At 36.9% G+C, this 19,633-nt stretch overlaps 2 protein-coding genes across 6 annotated transcripts in view; one reads left to right on the top strand and one right to left on the bottom strand.

The window, feature by feature from the left end:
• Positions 1-2,780, bottom strand: part of IFT80 (intraflagellar transport 80) — a 140,406-nt gene extending 137,626 nt beyond the window's left edge. For 2 of the 5 annotated variants that reach the window (XM_007086253.3, XM_042956578.1), the window contains exon 1: positions 2,390-2,518. The gene's annotated coding sequence lies outside the window, so the exon portion shown is untranslated. Of the gene's footprint in view, positions 1-1,943; positions 2,332-2,389; positions 2,519-2,621; positions 2,641-2,699 lie in introns of those variants that run through there. The other 3 variants (XM_042956575.1, XM_042956577.1, XM_042956576.1) reach the window with 3 other exon arrangements.
• A 123-nt stretch (positions 2,781-2,903) lies between these two features.
• SMC4 (structural maintenance of chromosomes 4) overlaps positions 2,904-19,633 on the top strand; it is a 46,184-nt gene continuing 29,454 nt past the window's right edge. Inside the window, exons 1-7 of the mRNA XM_042956574.1 lie at positions 2,904-3,005; positions 4,150-4,293; positions 5,175-5,353; positions 5,794-5,985; positions 7,466-7,642; positions 15,272-15,436; positions 15,701-15,828. Of these exons, the coding sequence (XP_042812508.1) occupies positions 4,155-4,293; positions 5,175-5,353; positions 5,794-5,985; positions 7,466-7,642; positions 15,272-15,436; positions 15,701-15,828 (980 nt within the window). The 5' untranslated portion in view covers positions 2,904-3,005; positions 4,150-4,154. The remainder of the gene's footprint in view (positions 3,006-4,149; positions 4,294-5,174; positions 5,354-5,793; positions 5,986-7,465; positions 7,643-15,271; positions 15,437-15,700; positions 15,829-19,633) is intronic.

Raw genomic sequence — 19,633 nt, 5'->3', positions numbered from 1 at the left:
ACTCTAATCTCTTCCCAAATCACTTCTTCACCTGTTCTAAGTGTCCTACTTTCACTTTAGATTTAAGTCTACTCTGTAGCTGTTTGCTATGTCTTTGCTACATCATACAATCTGGCTTAAACATGTTTTAAAAATACTTGTTATGGGGCGCTTGGGTGGCTCAGTCAGTTAAGCATCCGACTCCGGCTCAGGTCATGATTTCACGGTTTGTGGGTTCAGGCCCTGCATTGGGCTCTGTGCTGACAGCTCAGAGCCTGGAGCCTGCTTCGGATTTTGTGTCTCCCTCTCTCTCTGCTCCTCCCCCACTCACACTCTGTCTCTCTCTCAAAAATAAATAAACATAAAAGAATAAAAAAAAAAAAAACTTGTTCTGAGTGGGCATGGTTAGGTTCCACTAAATCTAAAGCCATAGGTAACTTGATTTATTGAAATAACATTTCTTTCTCATCTGTCATTAAGACCTACTGTTATTTAGAGCGATCATCAAAGACAGTAAAACCAAGAACTATCTCTAACTTATTTTTCTTTCTATCCCCTCATCACTAATTCAGGAATTCACCAACAAAAAATAGTATCTGACTGACTTTAAGTGTTTAGACTCTTAACCATTAAAAACCAGAAAAGCTGTATATTTTTCCTCCTAAATGTGCCTGGATTTTTTCCATTCTACTGTATAAGCACTTTTCACCTTCCACATAATAAAGCTATGCCTGATCTACATCTTTTTCCTGTCTTAACACATCCCATATAACTGGTGTTATTTTTTTTTTCTTTTTTATCAAGTCATTCCTTCGCTCAAAATTTTTCTAATAGGTGTTTCCTCTATATCATATCTACCATCCAAAATCTGGCTGTCAAGACCCTTCATAAGCTGATCTTTTAACTTGACATCCCATTATTCATCCTTAGCACATGCCCTAATAAGGTCAGTGTTGTAAACACAGTAATATCAAATGCTTACAGCATATGTGTTAGAGAAAATTATAAATAGTCCTATGAGGTAGGCATTATATCCTGATTTCATGATAAATAGTCTCAGAAAAATTGATAAATTTTGTAAATTATCCAAGCATATGGTTAAAAAAAATGATGGGATTTGGGATTTTGTTATGTTAGTTACATCTTTCTACTACATTGTGATCTGTGACCCTTATACACCACTCAGTTTGGTCTAGTTTTTGCTTTTTTCATGGTTGATCTCTCCAACTCAGGTTTTGTAGTATTTTACAAACTTCAAAAATCCAAATGATTCCAGAAACTTTCAAAGAGAATCACTACATTTTCTTGATATAACCAACAGTCAAATTTTTTTTCATTGAGTTTTATTGTCTATACTTTGTCATATGAAAACAATAATGATTTTTTTCAATTTTAAAGGTATAGTATAGTATGGAGTCAATGCTCCTGCAAACCACACCAGTCTCTCTGAACCTCACCAAATTCTTACAGTTGGCAGGGAGTGTCCTCTACACCCCTCTTGAGAATCACTGAACCTGACATAATGCTCCTGGGGTCAGACTTACAATACTTACTTAGAAGTTAATGTAAATTCATTCATAAAGCAGACTTATCAGTGATTCAGTATGTCAGCCCTAGATATGCAAAGGTTAAGGGGGGTAAAACGGCTCCCAGTTCTCAATGTCAACTACATAAGCATCGCTGAATAAATACTTATAGGAGATAGTCAAATCAACCAGTGGTTAACATAACGGGGGATTAGGATTTGGGAATCTGATCAAAGTGCTGGGAAAACTAACTCCCCAGAAAAATGCACAAACACACGGAATTCCGCATACAACTTAGCGGGGGACCGTGGGAGTGTCAGGAACTCCACTGAATCTCAACCACCTTACCACCAGGACTACAGACTCCAGGTTAAAAATTGACTAACAAAACTAAATTCTCTGGGAACAGGAATATTTGCTTAATAATCCTTACTATACCTTGTACAGTGTAACGCATTCAAGTTGCTTGAGAAATATTTGCCCACTGATAATTTTCTCATAAAGACAATCAGATGACACCGACAAATCATTTCTTCCATTACGAAATCTTTCAAATGATTTTAAAAGCCCGAAATCTCCTTTCACTAGTGACACTAATGACCTAACACCAATAAATTCGAAATTACGTTGCTATTCACATGTAGACTATACTATTATTCGCCAATCCAGGTTTTCTGTTCTTCTTGTCCCTCTACTCCCTCCAAACTCTGGGCTTCCTGCTTCGGATCCCAAAAGCTACGTCCAGAGCCCCACTGCTTCCAGGGAGACGGAAAATAACTGATGCCCTATGCCGCATGCACTATTAAAACAGGTATGGTGGGATCCACTGATGGCCACAATTTCCAAACCCTTTCCTCACTAAATCCAGAGGTAAAGAGATTTACCTTAAGTTGCAGGAAAGCAGTGGCGATTTTTCCCACAGAGCTGGGACCAGTTACCAAGAAGCCTCCCAACCTCCCTGTCACCATAGTGATTTCTAAGAGCTACGCACACTCCTTCTTCTCGCGATACTACCGCGCCGCGGGTCACCCAAGCCCGCTCTCTCTTTAAGGGACGTTAGGGGACGACTGAGCCCCTCCCCCCCCCTCCCCCGCCACCTAGGGGGTGGAGCCCTACATTTTTTTCCCTCTTGTTCAAACCTCTACAGTTCGAGGTGTTTTGTTTTGTTTTGTTTTAATATTTTTATAAGAGTACTGTTGTCGTAGGCCTCAGGCAAAACTGTTTCGCTCCGCGTTTTCACTTAGAAACGTCTCCGGCCGCCAGGGTCCCGCCAAGGATTCACGCAGGCGTGTACGCGACCAGAAGATGGCGGTGGTAGTCGCCGCATTTTTTTCAAATTAGTGATTCCCAGAAAGCATTGCGCGCATTTGTAACGAATTTCCGTTCGAGTTTGTATTTTAGGCGCCATTTTCGAGTGAAGGACCCGGAGCCGAAACACCGGTAGGAGCGGGGGTGCTGTACAACGGTTTCCAGCTTTGATCTGACTGGGCTGCCCCGCAGGTAAAGTACTTCTTTTCCTGATCAGGTTGTCACACTCTTACTTCCTGCCCCGTCTGCGGGCGCCTGGAAAGTAGAGGCCTTGAGCTGGAGCAGCCGAAGTCTGGGCTGAGGCTGCCGCCGGGAGATTTCTCTCGCTGTCACCCCTCCCCCCTCGGCCGCCTCCCGGCAGTCGGGACTCCCGCGCGCTTCGCGCGGGCGCCACTTCCCTGAGCTACTTAAGCGTCTGTCGGCGGGGGTGCGGGACTACGCGGACTCTAAGCCTTGCGGATCTCCTCTCAGAAATCCTAGTCTCTCGGGGCAAGGGCGTCTCCCGTGCCCCGGGCCCCTGACCTCTCTTCTCTCAAGGGACTAATCACCGGGTCTGAGCCCTTACTGGTGACCTTTTGTAGTTTATTGTCCAACGAGACTCCGCAGCGGGCCCCGGAGAGACAAACCCCACCACCCCAAGACGATTGAACTGGAGCAGGCGCTGCCTGTGTCCGATTTAGAAGTCGAGAGTGGTCCACCCCAGTCTCCGGCCGCCTTTCCGGGTCGGACGGTGGCGAGGAGACTTGGAAGCCCTCGGGCCGTCAACGGCGCCAAGAGCTAAATGGCGGGGAAAGTGGGCGGTGAGTCGCCCGTTAGTCTTAGGTACCTTAGGAAGAGTTGATGGTCCCTCAAACCTGAAGGTAATAGAACTCTCAACAAAGTCTGTGCGCTTGCTTCCCTAGCCCCGAGAGCGTGGGAATGTCAGTAAATGCCGGCTTATGGGAATTATTTCGTTAGGAAATCAAAGGAAAATATTCTTACACCCTTATACTGTGGGAGGATGAGGGTGAGGACCCATTAGGAAAATATAAAGCACTTAAGCAGTTCTATCCTTGCTTGATTACCGAGCACGTCTAGGTTTTCCCACTTGATTCGGACTTAAGACGAATCCCGCCTTTTTGGCACTTGGGTTTTATGTGCCTTGTTTAACGAGCACCCGCTGGAGTCGAGCGGGGATTTTTAAAAGGGGCTCTCGGAAACGGATGGACGGAGTTTCCTCCCGAGTCGGGTGGGGTAGGGGCTTAGTCGGTTGCAACGCGGGGGCCGGCGGGAAGTGTACCGGCCTGGTCCTGCAGCCCGGCGGGCTGACTTGCTCCCGGCTCTCCCCCTGCCCCAGCGACCATGCCCCGTAAAGGCACCCAGCCTTCCACCGCCCGGCGCAGAAGAGAAGAGCCGCCGCACTCCCCGGACGGCACCAGTAGCGACGCGGAGCCGGAACCCCCGCCTGGCCGCGCGGGCAGCCCGGCCCCTGCTACCGCAGGTGAGTACCCCGCCGCGACTCGGCAGGAAAGCGCGATGGTAGACCCGGGTGGGTCAGCGCCCAACCCGGGACTGGCTGGTGTTTGGGGGCGCGGAGGTGAGGGGCTGCGGAGTTGACGTCTGTAGGTCAAGAGGAGCAGCTCAAGAAGCTGGTGGGATTTTCAGAGATTGGAGTGGTCGTGCAATTTCGCTTGTAACGGTGCCGGAGGGGATTGGGGCAAGTTCGTGGCTGCAGTTACGAATTTCTGTTTGTGGCCTTTTATTTCCGCGGAAATCGACATGGTCAGCCAAGAGCTAGTGGACTTTGTTCCAGACAGAATTAACTTTATTGTATGTTAAAGTTGTTTGACGCTAACAACCTCCCAGGTCTTAAATTGTTTTTAAAGAGATGACAATTTACTCGAAACTACTGTAGCTTTTGTGAGTACAGGAATTGGATGACATTAGGCAGCCCCTGGGACAGTGCCGCTGGAGCTCTTTGAGTGTCCAAAGTGAGGGTTCCTGGTGCTCAGATACGGAGAAAGTTGGATCTAGAACCTTAGGATTTAACCACCTGTTTAGACGTGGAACAGAGAATCGGGTTGTTGTGGTTTTCCCAGATTTGCTTTATGTTGTAGTGTTTTGACTCTTAAGAGATATATTTTTGTGGGATTTTGTGACTGGTGGCGTTTCTTTCAAGAATTTCTTTTTATATAAAACGAAGCTGAAATTCTCATTTCTCCTGAGTTTAGGATAATACTACATTTAAAGTGGAAAATACAGATTCCTAGGGTTCATAAATAACATTTCCCCAAAGATTAGCAGGCAGTAGTCCTCCGAACTAATTGCACTAATGCAGGCTTTTTTTCCCCCCTTGCCCTCCTTTTCCTTTGACTGACTTAGAGACACCAAGTGAGGAAATTGATAATAGAAGTTTAGAAGAGATTTTGAATAGCATCCCTCCTCCCCCGCCTCCAGCAATGGCCAATGAAGCCGGAGCTCCTCGGCTAATGATAACTCATATTGTAAACCAGAACTTCAAATCCTATGCTGGGGAAAAAATTCTGGGACCTTTTCATAAGGTATTTGACCATTTTAAATAACTATTAATAGGGTAATGTGTATATTTCAATTTTTATCATATTTATCCTGCTTGATAACACATGGTATGTTTCCTGTGTTTTTTAACAACTGAAATTGGTTTTTGTTTATCCTGGTTATGTTTGGTACCTCTTTAGCTGTTAAGTTTTCCTCACTGAGTAGAATTGGTGAGTTTTTTGTTTGAAGGAACTATTTTCTTTATTAGAATGAATTTTATAAAGAAAATAAGCTAGAATTAGGTGTTCTTTAAAGCGTTGAAGCTTGTTATCGAGAATATGATATAAGTAAACAAGTTGAAATGAAAACTTTTACTTAATAGTTTCGCTGCAAGTAAAAAGGGCAAGCGTTTTAAATTAAAATCAGTATGGTATGACCTTTTCTTTAACTTCAATTTAATTTTTTTACTGTTCTTTTTATGCAGCGCTTTTCCTGTATTATTGGGCCAAATGGCAGTGGCAAATCCAATGTTATTGATTCTATGCTTTTTGTGTTTGGCTATCGAGCACAAAAAATAAGATCTAAAAAACTTTCAGTGCTTATTCACAATTCTGATGAACACAAGGATATTCAGAGTTGTACTGTAGAAGTTCATTTTCAGAAGATAATTGATAAGGTAAGGGACTTCTGACTGTTTTAGTTATTTACAGCCTCAAGTGTGGAACACAGGATTTCCATACATTGCACATTTATTATTTTTGGCTTAAATAGGCTTTTAAAAATTAGTGTATGGTTAAAGCAGAATGGATGGATACTGATTTCGTTACTTCCAAGATCATATTTTCTTTGAGTAGTGGTGGTGGCAGCCATTAAAATATTAAAATTTTTAGCCAGGGCAATGAATTATAAGTAGCTCATGATAGCTACTTTAGAATAAAACATTGAGCAGTTTTAGTATCTTGAGTGCCAACACAGGCATTCTTTCAGTATAAAGTTATGTTTTTATTGCTTTCAGATAAATTACCTAAACTTGAAAATGTAACCGATGACTAACTTTATCATCTCCATTGTTTTAATTAATATTAGTAGTCTTGTGTGTCTGTAATGTGAAAGAACTCTACTTCAGTTTACCCTTTTAAAACAGGGGAAGGGTTAATACATGTGTTTTCTAGAAAAGGAAACAATTTTAGCTAAAGTGTCTATATTATCTACGTGGTTCTGGTTCGGTTGGTATTGGTTTTTTTCTCATCTAATAATTAACTTTGGAAATTCATGGCTTAAAAATGACTAGTTGGAACCTAAAAATACAGAAAACTCCATAATGAAGCAAGGATGTGATTTGGATTCTAAGTTTTGTATTTTAGATTTTTTTTTTTAATATAAAGGGCTTTAGTTAAATTTACATGGTATCTGTATTAATTTTGTTTTTTAGTGCTTTTCTATTGTACAATTTAGGTTGGAAAATTAGATTGCCACTAAATCAGGTTTGATTTCATTGCGTATTATAATTATGTTCGATTCGTGTAAATTTTAAAAGCCGTTTGTCAAAATGACAAAGCTTTTAAGGGAAAGCAAGTTTTACTATTAAAGTAGATTTGCACATCATTTTTTAAAATCCAGTTGGTTTTTTTAAAAATTGGGGGAATGTAGTTGTCAGTTCTTTGCAACTGTTTATACCTTCCAATGGCATATTGTTTACCAAAAAAAAAGACAAAAGCTAAGCCAAGTTACGCCATTCCTACCTTCCTTTCTTTGGATCATTTCTTGCAGCTTTTCTAAGTGGACTAGTAATTTAATCTGTCAACATGGTTTAATAGTTGGAGTGAGTTTATTTCAGATACGGTGAGATTCTTGTACCCCTTCAAATACTCTTTTTCAGTCAGTAGAATTTTAGGCTTGTTTGGAAGTGGGTTTTTTGTTTTGTTTCTGTTTGTTTGGCTTTATGGTTTTTGTGATCTATGAGGAAAGGGATCAAACAACTTGGAAACTATTCTTTGCTAAGAGGGTTATTTCTGAGAAATATTGCCAGTTTATGTGCATGTTCAATTGAAGTTTTTAATCCATAGGATTAGTTTCAATATGAAGAGTGAAATTTGGTGCAGATCTGTGACTTAATACCAACAATTGTTTTCTGGTTTTGTTTTTCCACAAAACAGGAAGGGGATGATTATGAAGTCATTCCTAACAGTAATTTCTATGTATCCAGAACTGCCTACAGAGACAATACTTCTGTCTATCACATAAGTGGGAAGAAGACAACGTTTAAGGATGTTGGAAATCTTCTTCGAAGTCATGGAATTGACTTGGACCATAATAGATTTTTAATCTTACAGGTGAGTTTATTAAAGATTTTAGACATCTTCTTACTCGTTACTTTTTTTTCAATAAAGTTTAGAGGGGTATCCCCCTGTTGGATGCATCCTGTACTTTTTGAGGCCTTAAAGTACTGTAGCAGCACATCATGGTTTACATACTACAGTCAAGATGCGAATCATTATTTGCTGCTCTAGAAATTTAAGGAAATTCATTCAAAATTATTTTTTCACTGTAAGACGCACATTTTATGTTTGGATGGACTGACATACTTGTTCCGCTCTAGCAGCACGTAAATATTGGCGTAGTGAAATAAGTATTAAACACCAATATTATTGTGCTGCTTTAGCGTGACAGGGATATAACAGCTATTTGTTATTACTGATTGTATTTTCCTTTAAGATAACATTTTAAATGAGATTCATTATCTTTTTATAGTCCTTTAATTTTATTTTTATCTCTACTAATATTAAATAGCAAAAACATGAAAAGAACTCTGTACACTTAGTGTTTGACAATTTTACTTGAGCACCTTACTAATTTTTTTTTTTTTTTTTTTTAACACTACAATGGTTAACTAAAAGCTTACCCAAGCTGGTTTTTGTTTTGGTTAGAATGGCCTGTTTGAACCACTAAATACTGAAAGATCAGAAAGTAACTGACATTTCATTCTGAAGTATTACAACTCTTGAAGTCTTTTTAAGGGCTATAAAACTAAGTACCTGGTCTTAGGTTGAATTTTATTAGAAACCCTGTCTTCTTTATTAAAGATATGTTTTACCAGCCTTGCTTGGTAAGAAAAATACTTTTTCTTCCCTATCTTACCTTTAAAAAAAGTTATCAATGTAAAATATGACTTTATCAGGTACATTAAAGTTCCTTTTTGATTGGAAGCTACTTTCTTTTCCTGTGTTCTATCCAGAATCTCTCAAGAGCGTAATAATAAAAGCAAACCTATATTGTGATTTAAAATAGTTGCTGATATTATTTAATAAGTCTTGTGACTGATTTTAAAGTAAGTTGGGAATTTTGATACTAAAAGTTTCATTAGGATAACTGAGTGTTCTCAATTGGTTCTCATTATTCTGGAATGACTTATATTGCTATCTTTTGTTACCAGGCACAGTGCATTTGTAATACTTCTGTAACCCAGACTTATTTGAAAATGAATGTTAGGGGAAATCAGCTGCAGATACAATTCTAAACAATTGAATTTACATAAATGTGGAATTAAAGGGGTGTGTGTGTGTGTGTGTGTGTGTGTGTGTGTGTGTGTGTGTGTGTGTTTAATCAAATTGAACTGTTTTATGGACCTTCATATTATGGGATTTGGTTTGGTTAACTATGGATTAAAAGTTATTTCATTCTGTAATACTGTATTTGATACTACCATTTTGCAGCAACCTATACTCCTGTTTATTTTTTATTTGCTATTTACTATCCTGGGATAATCGTCAAAATTTTACACCTGTGCCAAGACTCCTTAAAGTGGACTGCATTTTAACCCTTGCAAGGGTAAATTTTTTTCCCCTTGGTGCAGCCTTTCTGTACATAATTCAGTAATAAAGAAAACTAAATAAAGTCACAATTTCCTGAAGAAGTAAAAAACAGTAATTTTTAAATTGTCAACTTTATATTAAATATGTGCCTCTGAAGCACGTAGGATGCTTAAACCATTTGTCCTCATAATAATTTCACCTTTTTGTGTCATTTTAACAAATTATTTAAAACATTTTTAATGTCAAGGTAAACTTACTTCCCATGTAATAGATTCATTTCCGTTTGATTAAGTTTACAGATAGGAACCTTGGGAGTTCACCTGTTAGGAAAAAGAAACAGGGATTGGACCGGTAGAACTAATGATGCCCTATTTAAAAGCTTGAGGGAAAGTGGCAAAATCTATAGATTTTTATTTAGTTCCGTATCAAAAACTTAGACTCTTGCACTAGTTTAAAGCAGTTGGAGGTAAGTAAGAATATGGTTTTTTATTAGTTCTCTCCTACATCTCTCTTAAAAAACTAGCTGGTGGGGCACCTGCGTGGCTCAGTTGGTTAAGCGGCCGACTTCGGCTCAGGTCATGATCTCACGGTCCGTGAGTTCAAGCCCCGCGTTGGGCTCTGTTCTGACAGCTCAGAGCCTGGTGCCTGTTTCAGATTCTGTGTCTCCCTCTCTCTGCCCCTCCCCCGTTCATGCTCTGTCTCTCTCTGTCTCAAAAATAAATAAACGTTAAAAAAAAAAAAAAATTAAAACTAGCTGGGATTGGAAGGCTGGAAACTTGGAGTCATCATAATATCAAGAACATAAATGATTAGTTTGAATAAAATGTATAGATGTTTGGCCAGTGGTAGTAATTAACAGCCTAAGTAATCTAAAGTAAAGTGAAAATTTATTTTTAAGATGAAACACCACTAAATTTGGGGCACCTGAGTGGCTCAGTTTGGTTGAATATCAGTGCAGGTCATGATCCCAGGGTCATGGAATCAAGCCCTGTGTTGGGCTCTGCTCTGGGCATGCAGCTTGCTTAAGATTCTCTTTTTCTCTTCCTCTCTCTCCCCCGTCTCCCTCTCCCCATGCACACAATCTCTCATCCTGTCTCTAAAAGTTAAAAAAACAAACAAACAAACAAAAAACCACTAAATTTTAGAAGCCCATAAGGGTAAAATTTTTTACAGTGTTTAGTTGGTTTAGTGGTTTCTTGAAGTAGGCATTTCTAGTATTTGAATTCATTTTAAATTTCATTAGTTGACTATTCAAACGTATACCTAATGGGGCACTATGCTAAGATGCTGTGAATGTTAGAGATAGTTAAAACCCTGTTTCTTGTTCTTGAAAGCGCTTACACGTGCCTTCAGAAAGTGTTAAGATTATAACTGGCCATGGTACTTTTCATGTTTATACATGTCCGCATTTATATATACCTTAATTTGAAAGCCTTTGTCACATTGTAATAACTATTGGTGAAAATAAGTAGGATTTTATTAGCTCTCCATGGCATTTCATGGTAACTATGATTTACAAATGAGGTTTAATTGGTTTTGGTGCATTTGCACCAAATGTTAAAAATTAAAAGAATGTTAACTTTCAAATGTTAAAAGTTAAAAGAATGACAACCTTCATGCTTTTATTATGGTTCAAAATTACATTAAAGATTGCTGTTTCAGGAGTGGTTTTGTAAACCCCTAAAAGCTACAACTGTTAAGGCAATTTTAGTTTTGTCAGTTTTCAACTTCATATGGTTTTTGTCTTTATTATTATAAAACCTGAATTAGAACTTTAAATAGGAACCAAGATTTTTTTTTATTCTACATTCTGCTAATAAATTTTTATTCTCATTTGCTCTTTGTGAGCTACCAGAGGCCAACAAACCAAATCACCAAGGTTAGTATGTGCCTAAAATTAAGTACATCAATAGAAAGGAACCTATACCCCTGTTAGTAATTTTCCAAATTAGTAATTTGGAAGTTGGATTAATTTTTACTTATATTTCTTCTTCCTTTTTCTTTCCTGTATACTTCTAAGGCTGGCATGTCATACAAATTTTTGGGGTTGTGGTCTTTTAGCCTGTACAAATAAATTTGTGCTATATCTAAAGAATTTTTAGCTCTATCCGTAGCACCTAAGTTATCCAAGTGTTTGATTTAATAGCCTCAGCTTGAAAAAAAGTAGGAAGCTACTCCTAAGCAACCAGGATATCAAGCAGCCCACCCACTAAAGCGTTACCCTTGCTGTTGATGTACTTATTTGAGGCAGATACTACCTTGGTCATTTGGTTTGTTGGCCTCTGGTAGCTCACAAAGAGCAAATCAGAATAAAAATTTATTAGCAGAAGGTAAAGGACAATAATAGTATGGTGGAAAATGGAGAAAATAAAAAGATTATCAAGAGAAAATAAAAACTCAAAGCCTAGTAATTTGGGGCCTTTTAGTTTTAATGCAAATACCCATATGAGAAGAATCCTTCAGGTGTTATTAGGAAAAAAAGTTTGATAGCTGTGTACTTGAATTTCTTATGGTTCATGCTTGCTAAAATTTGGATTCCATTTGTATAAGAAGAACATCACTATTTCTCAGATATTTAATCTATATTTTGTAAAATAGATTATCAAAGAAATGGTGTAACTGAATCACAGTATCCTGATTTGTCACACTGTAAGAAGTTAAGATATAAGCCCTTGGTATTACAAATATTGAAATATGTTTGCAGTTTTTATGTTACTCTTAAAAATGATAGTTGATATTTTACAGGGTTGTGTAATGTCTCTAATACAATATGAATATAACTTAAAACCATAGGAAGTTTGTAGTAAATAACAAAAAAAAGTAAAACCTTATTCAGGTCTACTGAAGCTAAGAAACTAGAGATAACTATGGAGACCTATAAAACTTTGCAGGCTTCACATGCTAGCATGATAGTAACTTGAGACTTTGTGTCTTCATGCTGCCATTATTTGTGATTTAGAGCCTTAAACTTTAAATTCAGGTTGATGCTTTAAAAATTTTTTTTGAAATGTATGGAGCTTAATGCCCTTTGAAATGTATGGAGCTTATTGCCCTAAGTTGAAACTTAGAAAGCAAATAGTAGCAGGTGGTAAGGCAGGCAAAGGACATCAAGGAACAGAGCCATAAGAAAGGTTCCAGGCTGTAATTGGAATACCATAGTAGTCCTAATAGTCAAGTAACAGGTAGAGGCCTAAATATTCTAATAGCTTGTTGAAGCAGTAATGTGAATCTGACAATTACTGGTTGAAAAAAAATGAGTGCCATTGTAATAATCTAAAACTGAATGTTATGTGGCACTTGTAATGGAACTATTTTGGTTCAGATATGTCCTTAAGCATTTTTATCTTCAACCAACTGTGCAACCTTGTTAGAATGTAAAGAAATCGTAATTGTATATCTGCATTTTAACTAGGGAGGAATAAGTAACTCAAAAGAGGCAGCCACTCTGCGTTACCCAAAGCTAGGCAGTTTCCTAATAGTGTTATTCCATCCTTGAGCAAGTAATTCGGCCAGGAAGTGTGATGCCTTTAGGAATATTTTTGTCACTGTAAACTGCTACACTGAGTCCTAACTTCTGGCTACCTGAAAAATGTATACTTAAGTAATACTTTATGCCCATTTGACTGTGTTCACGGCATAGTTTTTCATTCATCTTAAAACAGATGTTCAAATTGAATTAGGGCAGTATATTAGAATATCAAGTGTCAGATAATTTTTGTTGTTTGGATAGTAAACCCAAAAGAGTTAAACCACTACCTCAACATAAGTGGTTCTCGGCTGGGGGTAGTTTCGCATCTGTGTCCCTGGGACATTGATTGTTGTCTGGAGACATTTTGGGTTGTTACAGCTGAGGGTATGGGAGAATGCTGTTAGGATCTGGTGTGTATGGGGCGCCTGGGTGGTGCAGTCGGTTAAGCGTCCGACTTCAGCCAGGTCACGATCTCGCGGTCTGTGAGTTCGAGCCCCGCGTCAGGCTCTGGGCTGATGGCTCGGAGCCTGGAGCCTGTTTCCGATTCTGTGTCTCCCTCTCTCTCTGCCCCTCCCCCGTTCATGCTCTGTCTCTCTCTGTCCCAAAAATAAATAAAAAACGTTGAAAAAAAAATTAAAAAAAAAAAAAAAGATCTGGTGTGTAAGAGGTCGGAGATGCTATTAAACATCCTGTGCTGCCCACCATAGACCCCTGCAACAAAGAATATCCAGAGCCCTAAATGTCAGCGTTGCTGTTGATTAACCCTGCCTAGTTAAAAACTGAGTAAGACTCTTCTTCAATGGCTGGCATTTGCCCTGTTGTAATCCAAAACTTTGGACATAATTCTAGGCTTAAATCCTCTCTACGACTTGAAACTAATACTGCATACATTTGGAAGGACCTGATAATTGAAAGAATAAAATGTTTTATATAAATACATAGTTTAGTTTAAACACTTAGTTTAAAGCACTAATTTATACATAACTGAAGGTTATAGAGAAAAAAAACAAGCTCTTTGGATAGTGTTTTACTTCATGTTTGATAATCATGTTCGTTGTGTTGTCAGACTACAGAAGAGTGACAGTATATAAAAATATTAAAAGTTATGCCTTTCAATGACTAAATTTAAGGTGAGCTGTTTTATTTTTAAGGTTGGGTTTTTTGTTTTGGGTTTGGGGTTTTGTTGTGTGTGGGATTTTTAATGTTTATTTTTGAGGTGGGGGGAGGGACAGAGAGAGAAGGAGTCAGGATCTGAAGTGGGCTCTGTGCCAACAGGAGAGAGCCTGATGTGGGGCTTGAACTCACAAGCCATAAGAGCATAATCTGAGTCAAAGTCAGGTGCTTAACTGACTGAGCCACTCAGGTGCCCCTGTTTGTGTTTTGTTGTTTTTGTTTTTAAGTATACTTCATGACCAACATGGGGCTTGAACTCAAAACTCTGAGAGAGTTGCATGCTCTACCAACGGAGCCTGCCAGGAGCCCCAAGGTTTTGTGTGGTTTGTTTTTGTTTACTTTATATTTATGTGGGAGCTTTTGGTAACTTTGACTCTTTGTCATTACATTAACAAGATACACCCCAGGTTTTTGAGGTTTATTCACATTTAAATATTTTGCATATTTAAATTGAGGAAGTAATAGGTTTTTTGTGTGTTTTTCTTGATTTTTTTTCACCTTTGCTATTTGCTGAAATAAAGGCCTGTATTTTTTTTCTACTTGCCTCTTCCTTTTCTTGTGTTGTAATAGCACAGGCAACTACTCCTGTGAAGTAAAGTAGCAGCATTTTGCCTGAGCATGTTCAGACAAAATTTTCTCCACCATGAAACTAAATGGCTGCCTGGCAGTCAGCCTTGAAGGTTACTGATTGTGGGGTTTTTTTTCTTCTTTTCTGTTTGTAATTGAGTTGCATAAATACAAATATATAATGTTAATCTAAGAATTTTAATCACACTTCAAAGCTGTTATATTAATGATTGCAAATAAAAGTTTTCCAATTTCATATGTACCAGGAGCTTTCGTTAGTTTTCAGTCAGTTGGTTATCTTCTCTTACTACCATGAGGAATAGGTAATTTCCTTTTTTATTTAATGGTCTTGTTTTTAGAAAGTTTTAGAACATTAAGTTTGAGACATCCTTATAAATCTTAGCACTTCTTGAGGAGCTCATAACCCCAGGTTTATAGAGAAAGTTTAATAATAAACCATCTTGGGACAGGATTCCTACTGCAGTTAAGCCATGAAGGATCTTGAAAATTCTTTGTTTTAGAACAGGAGCTCTAATTATGTTAACTAACAATTGGTAATGTTGCCAAAGTAATTATAGATTATATGAATACCTTGCTCAGTTTTGCCTTATACAAAAGTCAATACTTTTTTTTTTTTATATATATATATTGAATGAAATTTTAAGCTAGGGAATCTTTCTTTGGCTGTGTACATGTATGTGAATGTATATTATAATTTGGTAAGAGTTTATGTAAGGGAGTATAAACATTTCTTACCATCAGGGAAAATGAAAACTATCAAAAACATTTTTGTTTATATCTTATTAAATTTCTTTAAGCTACTGGTTTCTATCATGTATTTGTTCGTTAGTATTGTGTTTGTTAATTGTTCCTAATTCTCCCTTAAGATTGTTGTAGCTAAACATAAAGTGAATGTGTAATACAACTTTTCTTTTTTTAAGGGTGAAGTTGAACAAATCGCTATGATGAAGCCAAAAGGCCAGACTGAACATGATGAGGGTATGCTTGAATATTTAGAAGATATAATTGGTTGCGGACGGCTAAATGAGCCTATTAAAGTCTTGTGTCGGAGAGTTGAAATATTAAATGAACATCGAGGAGAGAAGGTGAATCTTCTATAGATTGTTGTTGTAAATCAGACTGTTTTGTTTATTGAACAAATTCTACTGAGTCAAATACTAAGTTTATAATCATATTTATTGAAAAAATCTTTACTGTTTTAGATTGAATTTTATATTTCTTATTTACCTTTAATTGAGCAGTGTTTTATTAATATGGTAGATATTTTTGCCTCATGTTGGTATATTTGAAATTCAGGTATATACATGTGTAATATATTTGAATAATCCATACACTTTAAATTTTTGTAGTTAAACAGAGTTAAGCTGGTAGAAAAGGAAAAGGATGCCTTAGAAGGAGAGAAAAACATAGCCATTAAATTTCTTACCTTGGAAAATGAAATATTTAGAAAAAAGAATCATGTCTGTCAATATTACATGTAAGTACATTAATTTATCAATTTTTATTAGTTTCTGACATTAAGTAAGCCCTTTTATCTGTATTACAGAAAAATAAAGACTAAAGTAGAAAAAAACTAAAAATTGTTTTGTAATGAATATGTTAAATTAATTTTTTACCATAGTACTAAATGGTAATTGGTTTAATTTTTAATTGTTTTAATTTTTATAATTTTAATTCCAGTATAATTAACATGCCATTATATTGGCTTCAGGTGTACACTGTAGTGATTCAACAATTTTATACTCGATTGAACAATTTTATACCCTGTACTCATCATGATCAGTATACTTTTAATCCTCTTCACCTCTTTCATCTTCCACCCACCTCCCTTTTGGGTAACCATCAGTCCTCTTTAGTTAAGAATGTCTTTTTTGGTTTATCTTTTTTTTCTGTGTTTGCTTCTTAAATTCCACATATGCATGAAATCATATGATAGTTGTCTTTCCCTGACTTATTTCATTTAATGTTATATTCTCTAGATCCATCCATGTTATTATAAATGGCAAGATTTCATTCTTTTGTGGCTAATACTCTGTGTGTGTGTGTGTGTGTGTGTGTGTGTGTGTGTGTGTGTGTGTGTGTCACATCTTTTCTATCCATTCATCTATTGATGGACACTTGGGCTGCTTCCATAGTTTGACACTTGTAAATAACGCTGCAATAAACATAGGAGTGCATATATCATTTCAAATTGGTGTTTTCAGATACTTTGGGTAAATTGCAGTATTGGAATTACTGGGTCATATGGTAATTCTAGTTTTCAATTTTTTGAGGAATCTACATACTGTTTTCCACAGGGGCTGCACCAGTTTGCATTCCTACCAATAATGCATGAGTGTTCCTTTTTACCCCACATCTATGCCAACATTGTTATTTCTTGTGGTTTTGATTTTCATTCCCCTCATGATGAATGATGTTAAACATCTTTTCACGTGTCTTTTGGTGATCTGGATGTCGTCATTTGAGAAATATCTGTAATGTCTATTTGGTTTTTTAGTGTTGATTGGTAGAAGTACTTGCATAAGTTCTTTATTTGGATACTAACCCTTGATCAGATATGTCATTCACAAATATCTTTTCATATTCAGTAGGTTCTCTTTTAGTTTTGTTGATTGTTTCATTTTTTGTGAGGAAGCTTTTTATGTCTTCGCAATAATTTAATTCTGTTTTTGCTTCCCTCCCCTCAGGAGACATACCTAGAAAAATGTTGCTACTGCCAAAGTCATAAAAATTACTGCCTGTGCTCTCATCTAGAACTTCTGTGGTTTTAGGTCTTTAATCCACTTTGAGTTTGTTTTTGTGTATGGTATAAGACAGTGATCCAGTTTCATTCTTCTGCATATAGCTGTCCAGTTTTTCCAATACCATTTGTTGATACTGTCTTTTTCCCATTGCATGTTTTTCCCTACTTTGCCAGAGATTAATTGACCATATAAGCAGGCATTTATATCTGGGCTCTCTGTTCTGTTCCATTGATGGATATGGCTGTTTTTGTGCCAGTACCATACTGATTTGATTGCTACAGCTCTGTAATATGTCTTGAAATCTGGGATTGTGATACCTCCCGTTTTGTTCTTTTTCAAGATTGCATTGGCTATTCGGAGTCTTTTGTGGTTCCATACAAATTTTAGGGAGTATTCTGCTCTGAAAAATGCTGTGGGTGTTTTGATAGGAATTGCATTAAATCTATAGATTGCTTTCGGTATTATGGACATTTTAACAGTATTTGCTTCCAGTCCATGGGCATGGGATATCTTTCCATTTGTTTGTGTCATCTTCAGTTTTTTAGTTTTATAGTTTTCAGAGTACAGGTCTTTCACTTCCTGGATAGTTTAATTCCAGGTATTTTAGTTTGTGGTGCAGTTGTAAATGAGATTATTTTTTTTAGTTTCTCTTTCTGCTGCTTCATTATTAGTGCATAGAAATGCAATGGATTTCTGTATATTGATTTTGATCTTATCTTAATGAATTCTTTTATCACGTCTAGTAGTTTCTTGTTTAGAGTCTGTTAAGGTTTCCATATATAATATGTCATCTGCAGATAGTGAAAATTATACTTCTTCCTTACCAATTTGGATGCCTTTTACTTCTTTTTCTTGTCTGATTGCTATGACTAGGACTTCCAGTACTATGTTGAATAAAAGTGGTGAGAGTGGACATGCTGAACTTAGGAGAAAAGCCCTCCAGTTTTCCCCACTAAGATGTTTGCTGTGGGTTTTTCATATAAGTCCTTTATTATGTTGAGTCTTGTTCCTTGTAGACCTACTTTCTTGAGGATTTTTATCATGAATGGATGTTGTACTTTGTCACGTGCTTTTTTTGCATCTGTTGAAATGATCATGTGGTTTTTATCCTTTTTCTTATTCATGTAATGTATTGTGTTGATTGATTTGCAAATGTTAAACCACCCTTGCATCATGGGAATAAATCCTACTTGATCATAGTGAATGACTTTTTAAAATATATTGTTGGATTTGGTTTGCTTAATATTATGTTGTACATTTTTGCACCTATGTTCATCAGAGATCTTAGCCTGTAGTTCTTTGTAGTGTCTTTACCTGGTTTTAGTATCAGGGTAATGCTGGTCTCATACATAGAATGTATTTGGAATCTTTCCTTCCTCTTCTGTTTTTGGAATAGTTTGAGAAGAATAAGTATTAACTCTTCTTTTAAGTGTTTGGTAGAATTCACCTATGAAACTGGTCCCGGACTTTCATTTGTGGGAGTTTTTTGATTACTGATTCAATTTCATGGCTGATAATCAGTCTGCTTCAAATTTCCTAATTCTTCATACTTCAGTTTTAGGAGATTATGTTTCTAGGAATTTATCTATGCTAGGTTGTCCAATTTGTTGGCATATAATTTTTTTCATAACATTGTCTTAATAATCCTTTGTATGGTGTCGGTTATTTCTCTTTCATTTCTGATTATGTTTGAATCCTCTCTCTCTTTGATAATTCTCGCTAAAGGCTTATCAATTTCATTGATCTTTTCAAAGAACCAGCTCCTGATTTCATTGATCTGTTTGTTTTTACATTGATCTATTTTGTTTTCACTCTAATCTTGATCATTTCCTTCTACTGATTTTGATTTTGTTCTTTTCTAGCTCTTTTAAGTGTAAGGTTACATTGTTTATTTGAGATTGGTTTTGCTTCTTGAGCTGGGTCTGTATTGCTCTAAACTTTCCTCTTAGAACTGCTTTTGCTGCATCCTAAAGATTTTGAAAACACTGTGTTTTCATTTGTCTTCATGTATTTTTTTTTTTTTTTTAATTCTCTCTGATTTCTTGGTCAACCCCATTCATTGTTTAATGAATGCTATTTAACTTCCATGTGTTTGTGTTCTTTCCACATTTTTTCTTGTGGTTGGTTTCTGTTTCATAGTGCTGTGGTCAGAAAAGATGCATGGTCTGACTTGTATCTTTTTTAACTTATTGAGGATTGTTTTGTGACCTAAAATGTGATGTGTTCTGGAGAATGATCTGTGTGCACTTGAAAAGTGTTTTCTGCTATTTTAGGATGGAATGTTAGGAATACATCTGTTAGATCCATCTGGTCCAATGTATCTTTTGAAGCCACTGTTTCCTTGTGGATTTTTGTACATCACTGGATAGATGTAAGTGGGGTGTTAAAAATCTACTGTTGTTGTATTACCATTATTACTTCCTTTATGTTTGTTAACAGTTGCTTTATGTATTTGGGTGCTTGCTGTTGGATGCATAAATATTTCCAATTGTTTTTATCTTCTCCTTGGATTGTTCCCTTCAGTAGGATTATATAGTG

This window comes from Panthera tigris, chromosome C2, assembly GCF_018350195.1.
Source record: "Panthera tigris isolate Pti1 chromosome C2, P.tigris_Pti1_mat1.1, whole genome shotgun sequence".
Lineage (NCBI taxonomy): Eukaryota > Metazoa > Chordata > Mammalia > Carnivora > Felidae > Panthera > Panthera tigris.
This window is presented reverse-complemented; position numbering and strand designations above follow the sequence as displayed.